Source organism: Hipposideros armiger, unplaced genomic scaffold, assembly GCF_001890085.2.
Source record: "Hipposideros armiger isolate ML-2016 unplaced genomic scaffold, ASM189008v1 scaffold_2139, whole genome shotgun sequence".
NCBI lineage: Eukaryota > Metazoa > Chordata > Mammalia > Chiroptera > Hipposideridae > Hipposideros > Hipposideros armiger.
Window position 1 is genome coordinate 1 of NW_017733487.1, and position 18,220 is coordinate 18,220.

At 48.9% G+C, this 18,220-nt stretch overlaps 3 gene segments (V, D, J or C); all 3 read right to left on the reverse strand.

Moving 5' to 3' along the window:
- Positions 1–4,356: 4,356 nt before the first annotated feature.
- On the reverse strand, positions 4,357–4,860 carry LOC109378549 (immunoglobulin heavy variable 1-3-like; the record flags this gene model as incomplete). The annotated part of the segment is given in 2 exon segments: positions 4,357–4,665; positions 4,750–4,860. Coding segments are annotated over 2 exon segments (355 nt in total), but the record flags the coding sequence as incomplete, so codon positions are not given.
- A 1,223-nt stretch (positions 4,861–6,083) lies between these two features.
- On the reverse strand, positions 6,084–11,233 carry LOC109378550 (immunoglobulin heavy variable 4-59-like). The segment is given in 3 exon segments: positions 6,084–6,122; positions 10,765–11,066; positions 11,149–11,233. Coding segments are annotated over 3 exon segments (387 nt in total).
- Positions 11,234–14,569: 3,336 nt separating this feature from the next.
- LOC109378552 (immunoglobulin heavy variable 4-59-like) lies at positions 14,570–15,634 on the reverse strand. The segment is given in 3 exon segments: positions 14,570–14,583; positions 15,151–15,471; positions 15,555–15,634. Coding segments are annotated over 3 exon segments (381 nt in total).
- Positions 15,635–18,220: the final 2,586 nt, after the last annotated feature.

The following is an 18,220-nucleotide window of genomic DNA, read 5'->3' on the forward strand; positions in this document are numbered from 1 at the left end:
TGGTCCAGGTGAGAAGAATCACCTGGGAATCTGGATGTGCCTGTTTCAAATTATTACAGTGGAGGCTCTTCTTGCAATTTTCGTTCTGTGATGGGCTCATGAGACATAATTATCTTCATTTTTCATGGTTCTCTTCTAATAATGGGAGTGATGATTTCCATAATCACTAATGTTGATGAAGGAAACAGATGGCCCTTCACAGGTTAGCTTTGATCTATTAGTAGAGGCTGGAATCTCACCTCAATAAGTGTAAGTGGCACCTGGACAGACAGAACTGACCATGATGCCACTGAAAGTCCCTCCCAGGAAGCTGGAACCTGAAGTCCAACAGGCAAGGAACCGGTTACCTCAGGTGACGTCACATTTGGAAGGGCATCCGTGCCCCTGGCTGGACCCAGGCGGTGCACCTGCTGCCTCTCACCAGGGACAGGAGCTCCCACTCCTTAAACACATGCCAGGCAGTGAGAGCGCTGTTTCCCAGGTGGGTGCAGAGCAGGGTGGGGGATGCAGGTGCCCTTGGCTTCCAGGAGGCACTGGACAGGAGGCCCCAAATCCCATCTGAGGCTCTGATCTAAGTGTGAGGACGTCTCATTAGCTCTGCCTTCTGAAACCTGTGGGTGTGTCAGGGTGATCAGGAATGTGACTTATTTCCCTCTGGTCATGGAACCTGCTTCACAGACATTTATAACCAGGGACCTTGCTATTGAGTGAATTTTCTCCCCCCACAATTCACATGTTGAAGCCCTAAGACCCAGTGGCCTGTAATTGGAGAAGGGCTTGTAAGAAGTACTTATGGTTAAATGATGTCATAAGGTTGGGGTCCCTGTCTGATAGATTTGGTGGCCTTATAAGAAGAAGGAGAGAAAGGGAGGTGTCACTACCTCTCCTCCCTGTGAGAACAGTGAGGAATCAGCTCTCCACCCTGTAGGACAAGTTTCCACCATGAATTGAATATCTAGCACCTGACTCTGGACTTCCCAGGCCTCAGAATGTAAGAAAATACATTTCTGTTGCTTAAGCAACACAGTCATTCCTTTGTGATGGCAACTCGATTTTTGGTGCTGCATATGGGGTACTGCTTAATAACTATCTAAGAAAGTGTTAGGGACTTTGGAAGTAGGTGATGGGGACAAGGTGGAAGATTTTTCCAGTGTATGTGAAAAACTCCAAAGTTGCTGTGAAGGGATGTTGAAGGTGACTGTATTGGGAGCTCAAGAAGCAGACCGGGCAGTTGTCGAGAGGCCCCCATATTCTCAGAGAAAACGGGTCGTCATGAACACAATGGTTGTTGAAATGTGGTTCTAAGAAGCCATCCTGTGAGGCCTCAGATGAAATGGGGAACATGTTATGGGTCCCTGGAGGAATGGTGATCCCTGTTATAAGGTGTCGAAGGGCTTGGCTGCACTGGTTTCCTGTGTTATGTGGAAGGTAGAACTTGTGAGCAATGGAGCTGGATATTCAGCTGAGGAGGTTTCTAAGCAAGTGTAGGCATGGCTTGGTTCCTCCTGGCTGCTGGTAGTGAAAAGTGAGGGGAGACTGTGGATCGAGGATGGCAGTATTGATCAGATGCTAATCAGAATTTAGGGATTAGAAAAGCTGTCAGCCTGTCCATACAGCCAAAAGCTAGAAATCTTGTTGTGAAGAGGGCACAGAGGTGTTGCTGAGAAACCCTTTGATGAGTGAAATCATGGCGTGCCTCCAGGCTTTAATCAGCTGTCCCATCATAAACCAGGAGTAGAGATAAGTTATACCAGCAGATACACTGTTGTTGCATTACAGCCTCATCCTTGACCGACCCCCCACACACACACCCTATCCCCTGACCTAACAAGGTCACGAGAGACTCTCAAAAAACTGAGACCCAATAAAACGGTATCGGTAAAGCGCCCTCAAGAGAGTGTCCCAAAACGCTGCGACCCGGTGGAATGAAGTGGGTTATCTCCCTTACGTCATGGCCGCAGCAACAGCTGCACCATCCTGGGGGCTGTGTGTGTGGGAGTACGAAGGCGCAGCACGTGTTGGAGTAAAATGGGGCTGGTTGATAGAAACTGGCCTTAGGGCACTTATCACACAGACTTTAAAAAATATTTTCTTCACTCCTTTGAAGTTTCTTAATAAAACCTATGCATTAGCTCGATTCAGGGCTCAGTTCCAGAGAGAGAACTGCAATCCCCTGGCCTCACCTGAACTCCATCCTTGTCTCTTATGTTTCTTTAACCCTTCACTGTCCCTCTGACTCCACACTACCCAGGCTGCATGGGACACGGCACACTGTCACTTAAAAATATATGGGAATGAAAAAAAAGAAAGAAAGAAAGAAAGAAAGAAAGAAAGAAAGAAAGAAAGAAAGAAAGAAAGAAAGAAAGAAAGAGCTTTTATTTGGAATTTACCGAACAGGATCAGAGCTCAAATTGGTTGTGAACATTTAATATCATTTTGAAAAAGGAAAGAATGACCTTGAGGGAAATTTATGAAATGTTCTTCAGAGTAACGAGGGGGCCACTTCTGTGGGAAGCTCACATGCTCCTTAGTCTATCCGACCAGGAAACCCAGAGAGAAATCCAAACACACGGGGTTCCCTAAACGGAAAATCTCATCACCTCTGATCACACCCACCTGCATTGACCCGTCTGAATGGACGTCTTCCTGAGTATGGCGAGGCTTCACAGCAAAGACCTTTACATGGATCTAAAGCTAAAGTCACCAGCAGGCCGACTCTTCCATGTCAGGGCCCTGTGCAAAATCAGTGTGAGGGGCCCTTGTTAAAGTTTAAGAATTTAGTGACACTGAGAGCACAGCATATTCTCAGTAATGAACAAATCCTGTTTTTCAGTTCTCTTCAGTTGAATGGCTTTAAAATGACTCCCACTTCTTTAACCTCATTCTGCAACGAGAAACTATCTCTTCTTCTTGTGATACCGAGTTGGGCTCTCCCACCAGGGGCCCTGGTTCAGGACTGTGGAGTGACCGGTTCCCTGGTGGTCACACTGAGTCACACAGGATGCATGAGGCACACACATTGTCACGATTCCTTTCCTTCCATAAAAGATTTTGGGATGAAAGCCTGACGTTTAAGGTCAGTGTTTTGCTCTAGAAAGAGAATAGGAAAAGAAGACCCATGGTGAGAACACCTTGCAGCACTTACTCCCTTTCTAGTCACAAAAATGAGGTATATCTGCCTGATTCAAGAGTGCAATTGTTGGTGGTCAGCTCTTTAAGGGTACAGCCAAATGGATGCATTAGAGAAAGTGAGTAAATATTAAGTCAAGTCAGAAAACAATATATTAAGTGTTTGTACTGAGAGTAATACTCAATTATCCTTTATTTTTTTAACCAGCCTCTTAACTACACCCAACTCATGTGCCTTTCTATATCTTAACTTTATCTTCCTAACATACCTCCAGTTTTGGGACCCCTCTCAGTCCTGCTTCATGTCTTTCCCAGAACTTTAGCTCACAAATGTCTGACTCTACATATGGGATGGTCACTGAGACATATGTTTTCATGACACGTGGGCACAGCAGGTCCCCCTTCAGACCCAGTTAGATGCCCTGGGGTGTCCACAGATGGACACACATGTTAGATGATTTAGGAGGTGATGTGGGGCATGTGAATGTCCATGTATTTACTGGACCTCCCTTCTGTGACAGGTACTGTGGGGGAGCTTGAAGTGTGAGTAGAGCTGCAGCCCCATGGAGCTCAGGGTCTAGGATGGATTTAGTGAGAATTAGGACAGTAGGTGACAGAAGGTGATGTTTAAGTGGGTTTCAACCTCCATCTGAGTAAACAAGGAATGAGAGGTGAATATGCTGTAGGGAAGACAGAGACCATGGGGGTGGATGTCCTGGGGGCTGATCCCCTGTGGGGCCACGTGTGCCTGTGGGAATGAAAGGGCCATGTGGGGACCCTGTGGGCATGTGGGGAACAGAGAGCCTGAGCTCAGCACACAGGGGCTGGGACTGTGCTGGGGTTTCTGTGGGAAATGTTTCCCAACCACAGGGAACACGAGAGCCCTCAGTTTGGTCTCAGTTGAGAAATAAAAACAGGACACACAGGAATTCAGTTAAGAAGCAAAGTCACTGTTGAATGTCATTGTAAACAGTGTTTCCCCCTGTGTGTGGCTGCTGAGAATAGGAGACATTATAGAACAAAGATGATTCAAGACTTGTCCCTGGGGGCAGCTGAGAAATTTCACAGGAAATATCTGTTCCCAAAGGAAATCCCTTCCCCACCCAGGTCCACACCTTCTCCTGGGACTGGTCCCTGTGCTCAGTGTGTCCCGAGAGCCCCCTTCAGCCCAGCCCCCTGTCCCCTGTAGGGAGGTTTGTGTCTGGGCTCACACTGACTTCCCCTCACTGTGTCTCGCACAGTAATACACGGCGGTGTCCTCAGGTCTCAGGCTGCTCAGCTCCATGTAGGCTGTGCTGGTGGACGTGTCTGCAGTGATGGTGACTCTGCCCTGGAACTTCTGTGCGTACCTTGTGTCACCATCTCCAGGATCGATTGCTCCCATCCACTCAAGCCCTTGTCCCGGGGCCTGTCGCACCCAGTGCATCCAGTAGCTGGTGAAGGTGTATCCGGAAGCCTTGCAGGACACCTTCACTGAAGCCCCAGGCTTCCTCACCTCAGCCCCAGGCTGCACCAGCTGGACCTCGGAGTGGACACCTGTGGGGAGGAGACAGGAGTGGGTGGAACCCCCGTGACTGGCCCAGGTCCCCTCATCAGCCCAGGGACTGGGGAGCCCCTTACCTGTAGCCACTGCCACCAGGAAGAGGACTCTCCAGCTCCAGTCCATGGTGAGGGCTGTGCTGTCAAGACGTCTGTAGGGGAGCGTGTGGCTGTGGGGCGATGCTCTCAGGGCACAGACATGTCCCTATTTAACCCTGCCCACCTCAGCTCATTTGCATATTCATGAGCAGAGTGTTACATAGCTGAAGACTTGGCCCACCTGAGAGAGATTGATGACCCAGGGACCATGCTCAGTGCGTGTCTGAGGGTCCACGTCCTAATCCTTGTTGGAGGATATGTGTCCCCTGCCAGGTCCCTGAATCTGTGCAGACAAAGCTTCTCCCACTGAGGAACAAGACCCCCATGATGCGATCCTCACTGTGAAGACCCCTTTCAATGACATGGAGACCACTGGTGTCTGTTTGGGGCTTTAATCTGAATGTCCAATCTGGTGGTCAGTGTGTGTGCACAAATTTTTTAAAATCTCAGATTCGTAAAAGCACCCTTGTCATCCAGATTGTTTCTATTAAGACATCTTAAAGTCCTAGAAACCCCATTTTATATTTGATTTTATTGTCCATTGTGTTTGGTAAATTCTCCCAATAGAAAAGGATATTTATAGACGGTTCAGCAGTTCTTGCCCCATCTTGTTTTAAATGATTTTTTATAAAGAGGAAGGAAGCCCCAGGCCCTCAGAGGAAGTCCCTCCCCTTCCCCTCCCCACCTGCTCCTGGGGCTGCAGCCCCTGCTGGGTGGGTCCTGAGCGCCCCCTGCAGTCCAGCCTGCGTCCTGCAGAGAGGGTCCGGTCTGGGCTCACAGGGTGTGGCCTCTAGTGTCTCTCGTTCAGTGTTAAATGTCTGTGCCCTGACCTCACAGAGCTCCTTCTGGGACAACATAAGATTTGACCTCATCTGTTGAAACAGTGAACTGTCCTAACTGAACACTGCAGGTTGTCCTCCTGAGGCCTTTAAGGAACCACCAGGGAGCCCCTTCCCTGGGCTGCCAGATGCACTGACACAGCCGACACCCCCCTGAGCTCAGAATGTCTGAGTGACTTTGGAGTGACTAAATTAGACACACACAGGGTGGTTGATTTTAGCGTGAATGGACTCAAAATTGTCATTTTCTCTGTACCAAGTTCAAGGGCCGTCCCTCACTCTGACCCTAGGCCTGGATGTGTGACTTCCTGTGTAAATGGAACCCCAGTAAATGTGACACATGCACAGACTTGGGAAGAACCTGCACCCTGACTGCTTTTTCTCACAGCCCATGGGACCCGTGCAGATGACCCTTGAGATGGGCTAATCTTGTCCCACAGGTTGTCAGAATCGAGGCTCAATCACACTATTGCCCACTCACGGCACCTGCAGTGGGGACCCTTGGATAACCCATGTCTGTGGGAGGGGAGGCACCTGAGAAGTTAGGGGGGGAGGAGGCAGCTCCATGTCAGCTGATTCAGGAGAGGCTGCTCGTGTGTGTGTGGGAGACATTACGTATTCTCATGATTAACACCTGTGAGGTAGTCATCCTGGGTCTGGGCTGTGATTCCTCAAGGGCTCTCCGGGGTCAGTTCACTTCCCTGTGACCCCTCCCTTCCCGCCTGCAGCATCCACAGCCTATTCCTGACTCAACTCTGGGAAATGTGTCCCCTCCCAGGTCTGTCATAGTTAAGAATCCCCACCCACCACTCAGAAAGGTTTCTGGAAAAGTCCTCCACAGAGGGTCAGCCTGAGGGAAGGTCTGGTGGATTTCTCAGTGGTTAGTCCTCCCCTCCCCCTGTCAGGGACACGAGGGGACCAACATGCATCCTCCCTTGAGAACCTGGATGTGTCTGGAGGGAAAGCCCACAGAGGTGTGGGGTGTGGCCCTGGGACCCTCCCCCACAGGAGCCCAGCCTTGAGCTCAATCCATTCATAACACTCACCCTGGAAGTGCTCCCACCAGCTTGAGCCTCCAGCAGCTTCTGGTCCAGGTGAGAAGAATCACCTGTGACTCTGGATGTGTGTGTGTTTCCAATTATTACAGTGGAGGCTCTTCTTGCAATTTTCATTCTGTGATGGGTTCAGGAGACATAATTGATCTCCATTTTTCCCGTTTTCCTTCTAATAATGTGAGTGATGATTTCCATAATCACCAATGTTGGTGCAGAAAGCAGATGGACCTCCATAGGTCAATTTGACCTGTTACTAGAGGTGGGAATCTCACCTCCCTAAGTGTAAGTGGCACGTGGACAGACATAGCTGACCATAATATCAATGAAAGTCTTAACAACTTCAAGTCCCTCCCAGGAAGCTGGAACCTGAAGTCCAACAGGCAAGGAACCTGTTTCCTCAGGTGATGTCACACTTGAAAGGTCACCCGTGTCCCTGGCTGGACCCAGGAGGTGCACCTGCTGCCTCTCACCAGGGACAGGAGCTCCCACTCCTTAAACACACACCAGGCAGTGAGAACGCTGTTTCCCAGGTGGGTGCAGAGCAGGGTGGGGACATGGAGGTGCCCTTGGCTTCCAGGATGCACTGGACACAAGGCCCCAAATCCCATCTGAGGCTCTGATCTAAGTGTGAGGACGTCTCATTAGCTCTGCCTTCTGAAACCTGTGGGTGTGTCAGGATGATCAGGAATGTGACTTATTTCCCTCTTGTCATGGAACATACTTCACAAGTATTTATATCTGGAGAGCTCCATATGGAGTGAATTCTCTCCCCCCACCATTCCCATGTTCAAGCCCTAAGACCTAGTGGCCTGTACTGGGAGAAAGGATTGTAGGACATAATTATGGTTAAATGAGGTCATAGGGCTTGGGTCCTCATCCAATAGATTTGGTGGCCTTATAAGAAGAGGGAGAGACAGAGATATGTCACCCTTTCTCCACCACATGAGATGATAGTGAGGTGTCAGCTCTCTGGCCAGTATGACGAGTTCCCCCCGGTAATTAATTCATCTGGCAACTTCACCTTAGACTTTCCAGCACCCAGGATGTGAGAAAATAAATTTATTTTGTTTAAGCCACCCAGTCATGGTTTTCTGATGGCAGCTTGAGCAGACGAGATGGACATTTATTCCTGAGAGTGGGGTGCTGCTGTAACAAACACCTAAAAATGTGTTAGTGACTTTGCAAGTAGGTAATAGTTAGAAAGTGGAAGATTTTTCAATATGCATAAAAAAATTCCAAGGTTGCTATGATGGGATGTTGAAGGTGACTGTGTTGGGAGCTCAGAAAAAAGCCCGGGCAGCTGTCGAGAGGCCCCCATATTCTCAGATAAAACGGGTCGTCATGAACACAATGGGGGTTGAAATGGGGTTCTAAGAAGCTTCCTGGTGAGGCCTCAGATGGAATGGGGAACATGTTATGGGTCCCTGGAGGAATGGTGATCCCTGTTATAAAGTGTTGAAGGGCTTGGCTGCACTGGTTTCCCATGTTATGTGGAAGGTAGAACTTGTGAGCATGGAACTGGATATTCAGCTGAGGAGGTTTCTAAGCAAGTGTAGGAGTGGCTTGGTTCCTCCTGGCTGCTGGTAGTGAAAGGTGAGGGGAGACAGCTAGATGGAGGATGGCAGTATTAATCAGATGCTAATCAGAATTTGTAGATTTGAAAAACTGTCAGCATATCCATATAGCCAAAAGCAAGAAAGCTTGTTGTGAAGAGGGGGTGAACAGTGTTGCTGAGAAACCATTTGATAAATAAAAAATCATGGCTGTGCCTCACGGCTTTAATCAGGTGTCTCAGCAGAAGCCAGGAGTGCACATGGGTACCTGTCACTTAAAAATAATCAGGGACAAGAAGTTGTGACAGAAAGAAAGAATGTTTATTTGGATTTTACAGAATAGGCTCATAACTCAAATTGGCTGTGAAGATGAAATATTGTTTAAGAAAAGGAAAGAATGACCTTGAATGAAGTTTAGAGGTCATCAGGTAACTCCTTGATTTCAAAGACTTAAACCATCTCCTTGGTTTCAACAGGTAACACACCCAGCAACCAAATCCTTTGGGTGGGATCCCCGCGGGCAGAGCCTGTGACATGTGACCCCTGCCAGCACAGCTGTGGTGACACTGCCCTAGTGGGTCCAGAAAGTGAGACACCACCTCAGTGGGTCGGGTGTTGGGACCACCACCTCTTCAAGGCCGCCAGAAGGAGGGGAATCCAGCCCATGAGGACGGTTCTCCAACACTCATGTCTCCTGGCATTTGCCTGGCAGGTTGTTACCAAGCTTGGGGCCCATCAGTCCTTCCTTCTTCCCTATTGACCCCTTTCACAATGGGACTGTCTCCCCTATGCCTACCCATCCATCACAGTTTGGAAGCACGTAATGTATGTGGTTTCATAGGTTCACAGCTGGAGAGGAATTTTGCCTCGGGATGAATCACAGCTCAAGTTTATCAATATCTGATGAGACTATATTTAGGTGAGACTTTGGACCTTAGCATTTAGCATTGATGCTGCAATGAGTGAGACTTTGGGGGCTTTTGGGGTAGAGATAATTTATTTTGCATGTGAGAAAGGCATTAATTTTCATGATCCACATTTAGAATACTATGGATTCAATTAAGTTCCTCCCAAATATGTATGTTGGAGTCCTAATGCTCAATGATGGTTTGTAAAATAGGGCTTTGAGGAGACACATAAGGCTACATGAGGTCACAAGGTGGTGGTCCAGCTCCAATAGGATCAGAGCATCCTTGTACAAAGAGGACGAGAGAGACCTCCCTCCATCACGTAAGGCATGTGAGGGCTCAGCAAGAACGTGATCAACTGCAGCCAGGTCAGACCTTTCACCAGGACCAGACTCAGCCGACACCTTGATTGTCAACTTTCCAGCCGCCTCATCAGTGACAATCAATTACTGTTGTTTAAGCCACGTTGCCTATGGCAGTTTTTTTGAGAACTGAGTGAGAAAGCTTGATATTTTTTATTATGTAAAAATATTTGATAATTTCATGGAAAAGAATACATGTGTGAGTGATTGATAAATATGAAATGAAATGAGATGAAATAAAATAAAGATAAACAACATTAGAAATTCTCTTTGGAAAATAAAATGAAACATTGTAAATCTGCATTTTTCATCTTATAAGAATATATCTTCTACTAACACCTACATTAAATACGTCTGTGTGTGTGACTGTGTGTGTGTCCTCATGTATGTGTGTGTTACTGTGTGTATGACAATGATAACCTTCTATAAAATAGAGCCATTTATTAAGTGTCTCTTAGGAAGCCCAGGGACATGGTCCTCGATGGCCACGTAAGATGGAGAAAGTCAAGAGAGGCAACAGCTGCTTTACCCACAGAGATGTCAGGCTATCCTCTCATTCCTCTCTTTTCTCCTGAGGCACAGGGTTCTACATAGGGTTTGGGGAGTAAACCTGGGAACCAGCATTCTTGAAAACTGCAAGGTGGGGTAGGATATTTATGTTCTCAGGTTCTTTGAAAAACAAATATGGGAGATTTAATTTCCATTTCAGGTAATTTTTTTGTACCATAAGTTAACCCTCCAAAATATTAAAGTAGTAAACATGTGGAATTTTCTATTATCGCTATATTATTATTTTTTCACCTAAGGATTTCCATACAAACAAGACAGGGCCCTGCAGTCTGAGAAATTACTGCACAGTGTCAGTTGTAAATGAATCCTGTTCACAGTACAGACCCAATTTAAGAGATGAAGCAAAAAAATGTACTTATCTATATGTGCGCCATCTATAAATACCTATTGTGTTTGAAGTGTTAATACACCCTGTCATTGTTAAGAACAGATACAGCGATGAGTCTCTAGCAGTAGCTATTGTTAATTAAACTAAGGAGACTACATGGTGACAGGACACTCCCTCCCCTTGTCCCTTCATTCCTTTTGCACCTGCCCCAGGCTCCATCCTGAGCTCAACTGTCAGAAGCGTCCTTGGTGGTCTGAGCTCAGCCTTCTGGACCCTCAGCGCCCCCTGGTGTCCAGAGCGCTCCCTGCAGCCCAGCACCCCGTCCCCTGCAGGGAGGTTTGTGTCTGGGCTCACACTGACTTCCCCTCACTGTGTCCCTCGCACAGTAATACACGGCCGTGTCCTCGGAGGTCACAGAGCTCAGCTGCAGGGAGAACTGGTTCTTGGATGTGTCTCTGGAGATGGAGGTGCAGCTCTTGTGGGATGGGCTGTAGCCAGTGCTCCCACCATGACAGATGTACCCGATCCACTCCAGCCCCTTCCCTGGGGGCTGCCGGATCCAGTTCCAGCTGTAACCACTGGTTGTGATGGAGTAACCAGAGACAGTGCAGGTGAGGGACAGGTTCTGCGAGGGCTGCACCAGTCCTGGGCCCGATTTCTGCAGCTGCACCTGGGACAGGACACCTGGGGACAAGGAGAATCAGTCTGTCACTCACATGCATTCACAGACATCCATAGGTCTGTGTCTGACATCTGAGACCCTCACCTTGGGGGGCTGTCACCAGGCACAGGAGAAGACCCAGCAGCCTCATCTTCTTCTAGACCACAGTTCTGCCTTCCCCAGAGACCTCAGCCCTGTGTGAGGAGAGAGCTGTGAGCTCACAGCCCAAGGAGGGTTTTACCCTGGAGCCTGCAGAGAAATTTGCATGTGGGGCAGCCTGGTCCTGATAACTGGGGAGGGACTGAGTCAGGCCCCCTGGTCCTTCTTGGGCCCAGTAGGGTCACTTCTCTTGAATTCACAGCATCTTAATCTGGGATAAAAGAACACATGGTCTATAAGATACACTAAAAAAGGTCAAAGAAAAGCCCCACTGGTTTGAGTATAAAAATAAATGCCAGACTAGTTGAGCAGATCACCAGTTTTTAAAACTTACAGATATTTGTCATAATTATTAAAGTGATTAGCATTATGTACAGACTCATTGTAACACAGAACAGTCTAAATATTTTCAGTTATCAAGAATTTATGAACATGACTGAAATATACCAATATTTTAATAAAAGTTGTTGTAAATATCATCACACAAAAGCCAGTCCTTCCCATTCTCCTGCTTTTAATTGCTGTTTAACTTCTGTACTCTCTGTGTCTTATCTAGGGAGCCCTTGTATTATTCAAGGTCACATGTATCCTGGTCATTGATCTGTGTCTATCTCCCCACCAATGCCACACAGTCTTCATCATTGAAGCTTCATCACAAGTCTCTTCCAATTTCAGAAACTCTTCAATAGTAACTAAACATAACAAAACACTTTGGCGGACCGCCCAAGTGGTGCGTTGGTTAAGAGCTGGCTTGGGACACCAGAGGGCCCTGGTTCGGATCCCACATATGAGGGCTGGTGACACGGCCCTTTGCAGCTAAGATGCTGAATGGCGGCTCAACTTGGAGCTGGGCAGCCGAGAGTCGCCAGCGACGGCGTAGGCTGAAAAAAAAACCACTTTGGCAATGTTGGATTTCTGGAGCAACCTGAGAAGGGCTGCAGACAGGTCTTTGTCTCCATGTCAATCATCTCTGCAGGTCCCAGGAAGCACACACCCTGGTCTGAGGATTTGGGCCTCTCCATCCCTTTCTGATGGAGGTCAGGGACATGGGGGTGTTGGCTGTGGGGTCACTGATGACTCAGGGATATGTGCTCATGACCTCCAGCCTCCTCACTCACCAATGTCTATTCTGATGCCCAGAGCTGGGTTACGATGACTGCTGGCCCTTTGTAACATAGAATAAAGACAAATGATGACCGTCCCAGGACAAGGGTGAGCCTATTCTCTCTCTTCTCTGCTCAGGAAGGGTCCAGAATTTGAGCTCAACTACAGGAGTCCCTGGGCCAGTGTTCAGATGGCACAACACCACAACCTGAGAGGGACACCTACTTTTGCCAACCCTTGCACTGTTACATGCTCCTCAGACTCCTGTGCCCACAGCACACACACGTCCTCACCATAAGTCCCATCGTCACCACGAACTACCTTGTCAGTGGTGCAGCTTGGACCAAACCCTGCAGCACACAGAGCATCCTGTCAGCAGGTGGTCCAACTGCAGACCTGTCCCCAGGAGTCGGGCAGGGCCAGCCCCAAACACAAGCCTATCTTGGGAATGTGATGGGTTTGAGCAACTAGGACTGCACAGTCCACCCACCTGGCCTTGACCTGGGCTGTCATAGAAATCTGTTACAGTTTTCTGTAAAACTCCTTCATTCCAGCATTTACAGAAACATCGGCAGCACCAGTGTAGGTGTGACTGCCCTGAGATTCGTAGAATCTCGGTTAGGGCAGGATGGATTAAAGATACAGCTACATGCCTCCACTTTGAGCTCACAAAAGTCCCCCAGCCATGATTTCCCAATAGTCACTAATAGCCAGCCCCTGACACCAGGTGCATCTTTGCTGGGTGTCATGTGGTCACCAACCACCCTCACCCTACATCCTGGTGGAGCCTTCCTGATATGTGTAGTCTATTATGCATTATAGAAGGCTAGCTTCTATAATAATAGATCTAACAGGTGGGACGGTCTACACCATACAGTGAATTAACCCTGTTCACCTTGAATTAGGGATGCTGGGCCGTCCCCATGAGGAGTGGACACAGAAAAGTTCTTCAGAGTAACGAGGGGGCCAATCTGTGGGAAGCTCACATGCTCCTTAGTCTATCCAACCAGGAAATCCGAGAGAAATGCAAACACACAGGGTTCCCTAAATGGGAAGTCTCACCTCTGATCACACCCACCTGCATCGACCCCTCTGAACGGACGTCTTCCTGAGTATGGCGAGGCTTCACAGCAAAGACCTTTACGTGGGTCTAAAGCTAACGTCACCAGCAGACCGACTGGACCATGTCCGGGCCCTGTGCAAAATCAATGTGAGGGACCCTTGTTAAACTTTAAGAATTTAGTGACCCTGAGAGCACAGCATTCTCTCAGTAATGCACAAATCCTGTTTTTCAGTTCTCTTCAGTTGAATGGCTTTAAAATGACTCCCACTTCTTTGACTTCATTCTGCAACAAGCAACTTTCTCTTTTTCTTGTGATACCAAGTTGGGTCCTTCCACCAGCTGTCTTGGTGCAGGACTGTGGAAGTGATTGGTCCCCTAGGGGTCACGCTGAGCCACACAGGCTGCATGAGGCAGGGACATTGTCACGATTCCTTTCCTTCCATAAAAGATTTTGGGATGAAAGTCTGACATTTAAGGTCAGTCTTTTGTTCTAGAAAGTGAATAGGAAAAGAAGACCCATGGAGAGATCACCTTGCAGCACTTACACCCTTTCTAATCTCAAAAATGAAGTATATCTGCTTGATTCAATAGTGCAATTGTTGGTGGTCAGCTCTTTAAGGGTACAGCCAAATGGATGCAATTAGAGAAAGTGAGTAAATATTAAGTCAAGTCAGAAAACAATATATTAAGTGTTTGTACTGAGAATAATACTCAGTTATCCTTTATTCTTTATCCAGTTTCTTAAGTACACCCAACTCATGTGCCTTTCTATATCTTAAATTTATATTCTTCACATACTTCCAGTTTTGGGACCCCTCTCAGTCTGCCTCATGTCTTTCCCAGAACTTTAGCTCACAAATGTCTGACTCTATATATGGGCTGATCACTGAGACATATGTTTTCATGACACGTGGGCACAGCAGGTCCCCCTTCAGACCCAGTTAGACACCCTGGGGTGTCCAGAGGTAGACAGACATGTTAGATGAATTAGGAGATTACATGGGGGCACGTGAATGCCCACGTATTTACTGGACCTCCCTTCTGTGATGGGTACTGTGGGGGACCTGGGAGTGTGAGCAGAACTCCAGCCCCATGGAGCTCAGGGTCTAGGACATTTTAGAGAGAATTAGGACAGTAGGTGACAGAAGGTGATGTTGGGGTGGTTTGAAATATACACTTGAGTAAAGGAAGACTGAGAAGTTAACGTTGTGATGCTGTAGGGAGGACAGAGACCATGGGGGTGGAGGTCCTGGGGGCTGAACAGTATCCTGTGGGGCCACGTGTGCCTGTGGGAAGGAAGGGCTATGTGGGGACCCTGTGGGCATGTGAGGGGCAGAGAGCCTGAGCTCAGCACACAGGGGCCTGGACTGTGCTGGGGTCTCTCTGTGGGAAATGTTTCCCAACCACTGGGAAGATGAGAACCCTCAGGATGGTTTCAGTTGAGAAATAAAAACAGGACACACAGAAATTCAGTCAAGAAAACAACCAAATTCACAGCTTGTATGCCATTCTAAACAGTGTTTCCCCTTGTGTGTTAGCTTCTGAGAATAGGAGAAATTAGAGTCACAAAGATGGTTCAAGACTTGTCTCTGGGGACAGCTGAGAAATTTCACAGGAAATCTGTTTCCAAAGGAAATCCCTTCCCCACACAGGTCCACACCTGCTCCTGGGTCTGGTCCCTGTGCTCAGTGTGTCCTGAGCGCCCCCTGGTGTCCCGAGCGTCCCCTGTAGCCCAGCACCCCTGTCCCCTCAGGGAGGTTTGTGTCTGGGCTCACACTGACTTCCCCTCACTGTGCCCCTCGCACAGTAATACACGGCCGTGTCCTCGGAGGTCACAGAGCTCAGCTGCAGGGAGAACTGGTTCTTGGACGTGTCTCTGGAGATGGAGGTGCGGCTCTTGAGGGACGGGCTGTAGTATGTGCTCCCACCACTATGAATGTACCCGATCCACTCCAGCCCCTTCCCCGGGGGCTGCCGGATCCAGCTCCAGTAGTAACCACTGGTGATGGAGTAACCAGAGACAGTGCAGGTGAGGGACAGGGTCTGCGAGGGCTTCACCAGTCCTGGGCCCGACTCCTGCAGCTGCACCTGGGACAGGACACCTGGGGACAAGGAGAATCAGCCTGTCACTCACGTGCAGTCACAGCCATCCCATAGGCCCATGTCTGACATCTGAGCCCCTCACCTTGGGGGGCTGTCACCAGGCACAGGAGAAGACCCAGCAGCCTCATCTTCTTCTAGACCACAGTTCTGCCTTCCCCAGAGACCTTAGCCCTGTGTGAGGAGAGAGCTGTGAGCTCACAGCCCAAGGAGGGTTTTACCCTGGAGCCTGCAGAGAAATTTGCATGTGGGGCAGCCTGGTCCTTATAAGTGGGGAGCACGTTGGGCCAGTCACCTCATGTCTTACTTGGTCCTGAACACGTGGATTCCCTCTGACCCACATGACATTAGACAGGGATGGGAGAACACCTGGTTTATGTGGCACCTCGGAATCAGGTCCCATCATTCTGAGTTTAAGGATACTTGCTGGATAAATGAATGGGTCACACTGATTCAATCTCACAGACTATTCAAATCAATATTAAAGGGCATTAACATATGTCAGATAATCTTCCCAAATCTAAAGCAGCACATTAAATAGACTCAACATCGCCCAATTGTATAATCATTATCTTATATAAAATAATATTTTTATGTCAACTTTGATGTAAACAATTGCAAAGTAAAGAACAGTCCTTCTCATGACCTGGCTGAGACCTGGGCCCTGCAGGTGACTGTTTCTGAGTAGCTCACTGTCCAGCTCCAGAGAACAGGCCAAGTGGGTGAGGACCTGCCTCCCAGGAGGCCACACCAGGCCAGGCAGCAGACACGAGGTTTTAGACACTGTGTCTCTCCTCTCTTCTCACTTCTCCCAGGACAAGCAGCCCCTCCCACTCGTGTGCCACTTGGGAAGATCTTCCAGGTTTCATGACCAGAAAAAGGCTCTGACCACCTGGAAACACCTTCTCCCAGTGACTCACAGGCATGTGCTCTGGACCAGCAAGGGTTCTGAGTGGGGCGTGCACAACATGAGCTAAATCCTGGTCACACAGAGCAGTTTGTCCCCTGCCTGCCGTGTTCAGCTGAGGCTGTGAGAGGACGGAAGTCGGGAGGCCAATTTCCTGGGAGTCGCCAGGAGCTGATGATGGGTTAAGGATACAGATGAAGGGGAAACCATAGTGGGAAACAGTTGTATCTTTTATGAAATCACTAAACTAAACACGTGGTAGAATTTACCAGCCTGGGGAATGCTTAAAACCAGGTTTGCTTCCCGGAGACTCGCACACACCCCTGTATCCTAGAAACCCCTAAATGGAGTCACAAATATTTTATACTGCATGGTGTGAACTGGGAGTCTCTAACAGACTCAGGAAATTCATGGACCAGTCATGAGATTTCCTCAGGCTGATAAATGTCTCAGGAGATCCCATCTTTGACACAAGGGCTGTGAGTGAGGAGTTGGTGCAGCCATCCGAAAAACCCCTAAATGGAGTCACAAATATTTTATACTGCATGGTGTGAACTGGGCGTCTCTAACAGACTCAGGAAATTCATGGACCAGTCATGAGATTTCCTCAGGCTAATAACTGTCTCAGGAGATCCCATCTTTGACACAAGGGCTGGGAGTGAGGGGTTGGTGCAGCCACGTGAGATTGGGGTGGCGTCTCTGACAAGGGGTGGCACCACTGTCCTGAAGGTCCTGGGGACATGTCTTTAGGGGCCTTGGGCATGGCCAGCTGTGACCAGCATGATGGAAAAGGGAGGTGGCCGCCTAGGGAAGCAGCCGTTAGAATGTCCTCTCCACGTGCTCACACCTGTGCCCCAGTGGGCACCCAGGTTCTCCCCATTTCCACTCCTGTTCCCCTTCCCCAGGTGGAGGAGAGACTGACCCGGCCCATGGCCCCAGCCATCCCCAGTGTGTGGTGTGTGTCTTCACCTTCCCCACAGGTGCGCTCAGACTAGACATGCCCTCCCCTCCCTCACCTGTACCTGTGATGCTACCCAGAGAATCGCTTCAGGTGAGCACCTGCAGTGTCTCTGTGTCCCATATTTCCAAGAGCTCTAGGAACCATGGGACCTGGACAAATGGGTCCTGCTGAACGTCCTGGCACCCCTGTCATTCACAAGCCAGGTGTGATCAGAGGGAAGGTTGGTTACCTGCTTAGGGGATGCATTAGAGTAAACATTCATGGTGACAAAGGGCCTCCTGAGAAGGGCGGGGCCAGTCGTGTGCAGCACAGACCTGTTTGCGCTGAGTGTCATGGGTGGTCCTACGTCCCTGACTGTCCTCCTTGCACCACCGTAAGTCAGAGAGGGCTGGGCGCTGATAACACGTGCACAGACTTTGCATCTCCCTTGAGGAGACACCCAGGTCCTTGACCTGCCCTGACCCCCTCGTGAGCTGACCACACCCTCTGTTCTCCTCCCCACACAGACCCACCTCACACACTGCTCTCCAGCGTCAGGGCCCAGGATCCAGGATCCCTGGTCAGGCTCCCACTCAGGGACCCGCCACAGGTTCCTCCCTCATCCCACATCCTGGAAACACCCCTTCCTGAGGTTCTCATACAGGTGGCTCCTCAGGACGACCTGTACCATCACCTTCCTGCAGTCCTTGTCCCACCCCGTACTCCACAGTTAGATGCCACCCTCTAACGAAAAATGGGCACACATCCTTTATTGTTGCCAGGGCCACATTTTGTGGCAAAACGTACATAATCTAAAATGGGAAGGGTGGGGATGGGGGAGAAGGTACAGGGATTAGAAGTACAAATCAGTAGTCACAATATGGCCACTGGAATATGAAATATG